Genomic DNA, 7,500 nt, shown 5'->3' on the forward strand with positions numbered 1-7,500 from the left:
ATATGATATTTGTAATTCTTTAAATTATATTTCAGTATAGTTTAGGCTATTTTATCAAGATATGACACTATATTGTTTAAAGTGGGCTCGTAATATGTTAAGTTTTATGTCCCTCTGTTATTTTTATAATGTGTATTATCTCCAAAATAAGTTTTTTAAAAGCCGCGCAGCATCAACACAGCTGTAAAGGGAGCGCTCTTTTCCTCAGTCTCTCACACACACACACAGGCATCTGAACGCGCACAAACACACATTTTAAACTTGACAATAACTCTGTAAAACCTTTACTGTGTGCTGTGTGTTTAATATGGTGTGAAGATTATTCTGCGTCATTAAATCATCAAGGAGGACGCAGCAAAGAAAAGTCACTTATAAACTAAAACTACATCATTCATTTATGCAGCAGCCTTACATTTAAAAGAGAAGCATAAGAGTGATCATACGCAAAAAGACACGATAAGGCCAGATGCTTTCGTTCCCTTATTTGTTTTGTTGTTGTTTGTTTGTTTATTTGTTTATTTGTTTGTTTATTTGTTTGGAGCATGAGTACATGTGTGATTTGTAAAACTGTGCCGCCTCTCCTTTCACTCCGCCCCGAAGCCCCGGCTGGTCGTCTTTGGCCCAAGGTATTCGGCGGGCCGACAAAGGCCGGCCACTGGCCCCAAGAAAGCCCAGCTTTGGCCCGATTAGGCCCCGGAAGTGACAGTGGAAACACGACTGGCCTTGGCTCACTCGCTTTAAACGCGATAGTGGAAACGTGGCTAATGTGTTCAATACATGCTTCCCCTCTGTGTGTGTGTGTGTGTGTGTGTGTGTGTGTGTGTGTGTGTGTGTGTGTGTGTGTGTGCGCATGCGTACGCTGATCAGGTTGTGCTCCGGCAGGCTGCAGGCCGCTATATGATCCTGCAGGAGCTGCTGGGAGAAGTTCTGGTGCATCTGCGCAGCTTCATGAGCGTCCATCGAGTTCCCACAGGCCTTGTTCAGATCTAAAAGCACACACACACACACACACACGCAAGCATGCACACACATACGCACGCACGCACACACACACACACACACACACACACACACACACACACACAAGTCATGAGCTTCTGACAGACACATATACACAATACATTTCACTGCAGCGTGTCGGCAACAACAATCATAGTGCAATCACCTGCGCACTGACACACACACACACACACACACACACACACACACACACACGCACGCACGCACACACACAGACAGACATAATGTGGAGACCTTTCATATCAGGAGCTCTGTTCATGCAGTTCTGGTGTGTGATGACTTCCTGTGTGTATCTAGGGTAACAGGAAATGTGTGTATGTGTGAAAGTGTGTCGTGTGTGTGTGTGTCCAGGTGTGCAAATATGAGTGCATGCACAAGTGTGTGTGCGCGTATGAAAGTTTGCATAAATGTTTGTGTGTGCGTGCGCGCATGTGTGTGTACATAGGTGTGTATGAGAGTGTGTTTGTACGTGTGTGTGTGTGTGTGTGTGTGTGTGTGTGTCTCACCCTTGAGCAGAGCTGATGACCACAGCTGCACTGACATGTCCGGGATCTTGCTGGCCAACTGCATCGCTGGAACCACCATGTTGTTGCTCTCCTGAACACAAAGACACACACACACACAGAAACACAATGAACACACACTGAACACACTCAACGCTGACCATCAGCAGCTGCAGAGTGTGTGTGTGTGTGTTTACCCTGTGGTTCCCCAGCACATAGAAGATGTGTCCCAGCAGCACCAGAGAGCAGGCGGTCAGACGGTTCAGATCCTCCGCATTCGACATCTTCAGTGTCTCACGCAGAAAACGTCTACACACACACGCAAGCACGCACACACACACACACACACACACACACACACGAGACCAGTCAGCACCATCACTGAACACACACACACACACACGCACGCACACGCACACGCACACGCACACACACACACACACACACACAGACACACACACACACACACACACACACACACACACACACACACACACACACACACACACGCACACACGCACACAGGAAGAGGAAACTCACTTGGCTTCATTGTAGCGTCCCTGGAAGAAGGAGAGCAGGCCGCGGATGTAGAAAGCAGCAGCGCGCAGACAGTGAGAACTGCAGAGAACACACACACACACACACACACACATGCACACACAGTTTCAAAAAGTCAATGATGCAAACTTCATCAAACATGTGAGCAACCCACTGTGTGTTCAGGAAGGTGTGTGTGTGTGTGTGTGTGTGTGTGATGTTCCTTTATGTGTGTGTGTAATGGCCCGTTGAACGGTTTGTACGCTGTTATGGGCATTTCCACAGTGAAAGTGTGTCTAAAGGGAACTGTAGCGCAGCACTCTTCGCTCACGCTTTGCAAAGGGCACCAACACAACAGAAGGCGGAGCTTGACGCACCGCTGAACGCCATTGGTTTACAGAGATACGTCACTCGTGTACAAGCAGGAGAATGAACACACGCCATGTTTAAACACACAGCCGAGACGTTACAGCGTGATAATATACACATATAATAATGAGCCGTGGTGGACCCGAGCTCAAACATTGTCATCATCTTGATGAACGGCCACAAAGCCAAGAAGAAGAGCAGAAGTGTCCTGTGTCCTGTGTGTTTACGGGCGGCTGTCGGAAGCGTGAGCGGTTCCACTTCCTCCAGAGCAGGGGTTTTCAAAGTGTGAGGCGCGAGCTGTGAATTCGCTTCTGTTTGGCAAGCCCGCTAATACAGGTCTATGCCTGCTAATTTACAGTCTATGCTGCTTATACACTGGATCGGTTTCTGAGACCCGCCGATTCAAAGCCTTCAAGTTCAGGGCTTAAACCCAAAAGACGACGATATGATGATCAGCATTTGAGTTTAGGATTCACGTGGACAGGACCAGCTGATGAACCACGACCTTTATGTGTGGTTTGTCAAGATATTTTGGCTAATGACAGCATGAGACCCGCTAAACTTGGGCGACACCTTGAAACCAAGCATGATGAGGTAGCAGGAAAACCTCCAGAATTTTGTGTGTGTGCGCGCGCATGTGTGTGTGTGTGTTTGGGAGGAGGGGGGCGCCAATGGATAAGTTGTGTCAAAAGGGAGGCCCACTGTCTTAGACTTTGAAAAACTCTGCTCCAGAGGCTCGCGTGCATCTAAACGATGATCTTCTCGAGCTGATGATCATAGCGAGCGCGTGATTATTGAAGAGCTTCTGACATTCTTTCCAGGGTTTCTGCAGGTTTCATTGAGTCAAATTCAAGACTGAAAGAGCCTTTAAGAGCACCATTGTAGACTTATACAGGGATAAACACTCAGGATTTATTGTAATGGCCTGGTTGGACCAGTTCAATTAAAAATAAACAAGTGAAAAGTTTAAAACGTGTATTTGTATATAGAGAGACATGGGTAACTAGATAGAATAGACAGAGATAGGTTGATCTCTGCAGCACCTGCCGAAGAGCTGCGCGCTGCAGACGCAGCTGGTGTGAAAGGCAAATGCCTGCGTGCTGCTACTGCTCGACACATGCGCTGCTCACGCTCTGCTCACACGCGGCTGATGCTTGCGGTGTGAAACAGGCGTCACACACACAGATGATGCTCTACTCTCTACTAGCCGGGCTTCCAGCTAACTCTATCAAGCCTCTTCAGCTGCTCCAGAACGCAGCAGCACGAGTGGTCTTTAATGAAGCTAAAAGAGCACATGTCACTCCGCTGCTCATCCGTTTGCACTGGCTGCCAGTTGCTGCTCGCATCAAATTCAAAGCTCTGATGTTTGCCTACAAGGCGACTTCTGGCTTTGCTCCTTCTTATCTGCTCTCACTTCTGCAGATGTATGTGCCCTCCAGAAACTTGCGTTCTGTGAATGAACGTCGCCTCGTGGTTCCATCCCAAAGAGGGAAGAAATCACTTTCCTGAACTCTCGCATTCAATCTGCCCAGTTGGTGGAATGAACTCCCTAACTGCATCAGAATGGCAGAGTCACTCGCTGTCTTCAAGAAACCACTAAACACTCAACTATTTAGTCTCCACTTCCCTTCTGCAATTGCCTCTGAATATCACACTAACTGTACCAAAAAAAAAATACTAATAACTACTAATACTAATACTACTAATACTTCCCTTCTTAGACTTTACAGACCTGAAACTCGCCTACAGCACTTCTTCATTGTTGCTCTTATTGTTGTGTAAATTGCCTCTTTGTCCTCATTTGTAAGTCGCTTTGGATAAAAGCGTCCGCTAAATGACTAAATGTAAATGATGCTCTGCTCGGACAGACTGTGGCCTATATGCTCGTGCTGTTTTTGAGCCCAAATAAGGACTAAATGTCTGCTGTGTGTAGTTTATCTGTAATTGGTATCATATCGGGGACTGTAAGATCTGTGTGTGTTCATATATGTTGATTTATTTGATTTATTCTCAGACGAGGGATTATATAGTAAAGCTGGCCTCAGACGGTTTAGTTGAGTCTGCTCAAACCTGCAGGAGAACATCAGGCTTTGCTAAAGGGCTGATCATATACAACAATTAGGGTCAATAGTGGCAGCCTATTACAGATTTCAGAGAACAATCTTAATATTAAAAAGGAAACAATCAACGTCATAACCACTGCTGAAATCATGTAGCGCATCGTTCACAGCGAGCATCATGTTTATAGTGAGACTGTGTCCTCATTCACATACAGCAGGACTTCAGGTCTGTTATTTTACTGGAGAAGATATAATATTGGGCTCATCACCAGAGCTGTGGAAACAGGATCTAGATCTACAGGCTCTGTATCGGTCGATACTCAGAATATTGGAATCAAGATTGGATCCAAAAGCAATGGTATCGGTGCATCCCTAATTATTAGGGACCGAGCACCAAACGGTGCAAGGCCCTATTGGAGTTGCTCCCTATCTTATTATTATTCTTCCGACTTCTTCCGCTGAATGAATCGCGGTTTTGAGGGGCTAAACATGCCCGAAAACTCATGAAACTTTGCACACGCCTCAGAAGTGGAGAAAATTTATGTTTGTTATGGGTTTTCGAAGAGGGCGTGGCAAAATGACTCGACAGCGCCACCCATAAAAATTAAACGGACGAGCCCCCGATATACAAATCACGCACATGCACGAACATTGGCACACACCTCAAACATGCCAAAACATACGAAAAAGTCTCTTGGAGCCATATCTCAAACCCAACAGGAAGTCGGATATTTTTAACTTCCTGCGGCGAAAAAGTTTTGTTTTTGCCATTTCCAGGCGTTGTATCTTAACGAACTCCTCCTAGGGATTTCATCTGATCGACACCAAAATTGGGTTTTGTCATCTGAAGGCCTTGGCGATGTTAAATTGCAAAGCTTTAAGAGTTTTCGTCGATGGCCATATTAAATTTGGGTGGTGTTGTCTGAAAGCTCTAGCGATGATATATTGTGAAGATCTAGAGTTTTCACAGAGGGGCGTGTCTGTGGTGGCATGACAAACCTCAACACTTCGCCATGGAACAGGAAGTCCTTATAACTCAAACACACAATGTCTGATCTGCCTGAAACTTCACATGGTTGATACGTTTCCTCTACTGAAGGCATCTACATGCCAATTTTGAGTCACAGTCATAGCGCCACCTGCTGACAGGAGGATGTAATGTATTTTTTATTTAGTGCCATGTCAGCAACCAAGGCTATCTTCATGGCAGGAACCTTTCAACAATAAATATACAATTTAAAAATCAACAAACAAAATAAAACATAAATTAAATAAGATTTTTTGTGTTAATACATGATAAAAATTCTAAAATCTTTTCTGGTGTTACTTTGTCAAAAATGTCCTTAAAAGAGTTCATTTCATAAAAAGTCCTTCTGGAATCAGTAAAAGCAGGACAGTCCAGTAAAATATGTGTTTTACAGTAAGAGGAGTTTTGCAGCACAAACACTGAGAATGGGTTTTCACCTTGGAGCAAAAAACCATGTGTAATTCTCGTATGCCCAATACGACATCTGGTAAAAACTACTTGATCAAATCGATTCTTAAGATGTCTTAAAATTCTGTGTGAAACTTCAGGTTGGATTTCATGTAATTTATTGTTTTCTAATGCATCCCATTCCTGCATCAGCTCTGACAGGAGGAAGTTTTGGCATAAATGTGTAATTTTCTCAGGTTATTTATATATATCGGCTTAAATTAATATTGTTCGCTGTTCTCTGTCATCCTGAGGCTACCGGGCGGCGGGGAGCCCGGGCGCGAGGTCCCTATCATCGCTGCTTGCAGCTTTACTTGCACTCTGTCATTGCTCTGCAGGTATAATCATGCTGATGAAAGGTTAGTGATGAACATTTATACGGTATTGATGCGTGTGAAGCATCTGTGTGTGTGAAGTGCTGCTCATATGACGTGTGAGCGACCCGTACAGCTTTACTCTGGACTTTTCCTCCAGCGAGAATCACGGCCGCTGAAGCTTTCTGTTGTACACCACACAAGCCTGGTAAAGGAGACCCGTACTGTAGCACTCAGTGGAAACAGGCCAAAAGAGCTGTCTGTCCATGTGTGTGTGTCTACATGACGTCTGCATGTGTGAGGTTTGTGCATGTACGCGTGTATGAGGTGTGTGTGTGTGTGTGTGTGTGTGTGTGTGTTCTACCTGACAGGGAAGTTGTGGTCTGGGTTTATCCTCTCTAATAGACTGTACAGCTGCGGGCGGACACGGACACACACGGACACACACACACAGAGAACACACATAATCGATTATGATCATTATTGATGATGTTTATTATTATTATTATTAATATTATTGATGCATCCGTGTTGCCATGGTGACTAACCTCTTGGTGTCTGTTGCCTTCTCTGATGTAAACACTGGCCAGATTAGTGACGATGAAGGTCCACAGCTCCTGATGCGTGGTGAGCTGCACACACACACACACACGCACGCACACACACACGCACACACACACACACACACACACACGCACGCACACACGCACACACGCACGCACACACGCACACACACACACGCACACACACACACACACGCACACACACATGCACACACACATGCACACATGCACACACACACACACACAGATGAGTGGCCGAGCAGAGTGCAGCAGAGTTTCTAAATAGTGTGTGTGTGTGTGTTGGTCTCTCACCCGCAGTGCTGTTGTGAACTGAGCCTCGGCGTTATCCATGCAGTTCACAGAGATACAGTACAAACCCTGAAACACACACACACACACACACACACACACACACACACACACACACACACGCACACACACACACACACACACACAATCATGAGCTCCTCAAGCTTAAAGAGAGAAGCCAGTAGTGTTGATGCTGCTGTCAGATGTTTCCAAATACAGAAGTGACCCCTTGTACACACACTCTACAGCTGTACACACACTCTACAGCTGTACACACACTCTACAGTTGTCCACAGTGTGTGTGTGTGTGCGAGAGTGAAGTGTGTGTTGGTGATGTCTGAACTCACCAGC

At 45.6% G+C, this 7,500-nt stretch overlaps 1 protein-coding gene across 12 annotated transcripts in view; it reads right to left on the bottom strand.

Moving 5' to 3' along the window:
- The window catches only part of mau2 (MAU2 sister chromatid cohesion factor), a 15,632-nt gene that overhangs the window by 3,487 nt on the left and 4,645 nt on the right, over window positions 1-7,500 (bottom strand). For all 12 annotated transcript variants that reach the window (XM_073932377.1, XM_073932373.1, XM_073932375.1 and 9 more), the window contains 8 exons: window positions 7,497-7,500; window positions 7,153-7,218; window positions 6,826-6,909; window positions 6,642-6,691; window positions 2,064-2,141; window positions 1,721-1,832; window positions 1,527-1,617; window positions 859-986 (listed from right to left, as the gene is read on the bottom strand). The exon at window positions 7,497-7,500 is cut by the window's right edge and continues 74 nt beyond it. In XM_073932377.1, the coding sequence (XP_073788478.1) occupies window positions 859-986; window positions 1,527-1,617; window positions 1,721-1,832; window positions 2,064-2,141; window positions 6,642-6,691; window positions 6,826-6,909; window positions 7,153-7,218; window positions 7,497-7,500 (613 nt within the window). The remainder of the gene's footprint in view (window positions 1-858; window positions 987-1,526; window positions 1,618-1,720; window positions 1,833-2,063; window positions 2,142-6,641; window positions 6,692-6,825; window positions 6,910-7,152; window positions 7,219-7,496) is intronic.

The sequence above is a fragment of the Danio rerio genome, chromosome 2 (genome assembly GCF_049306965.1).
Source record: "Danio rerio strain Tuebingen ecotype United States chromosome 2, GRCz12tu, whole genome shotgun sequence".
NCBI lineage: Eukaryota > Metazoa > Chordata > Actinopteri > Cypriniformes > Danionidae > Danio > Danio rerio.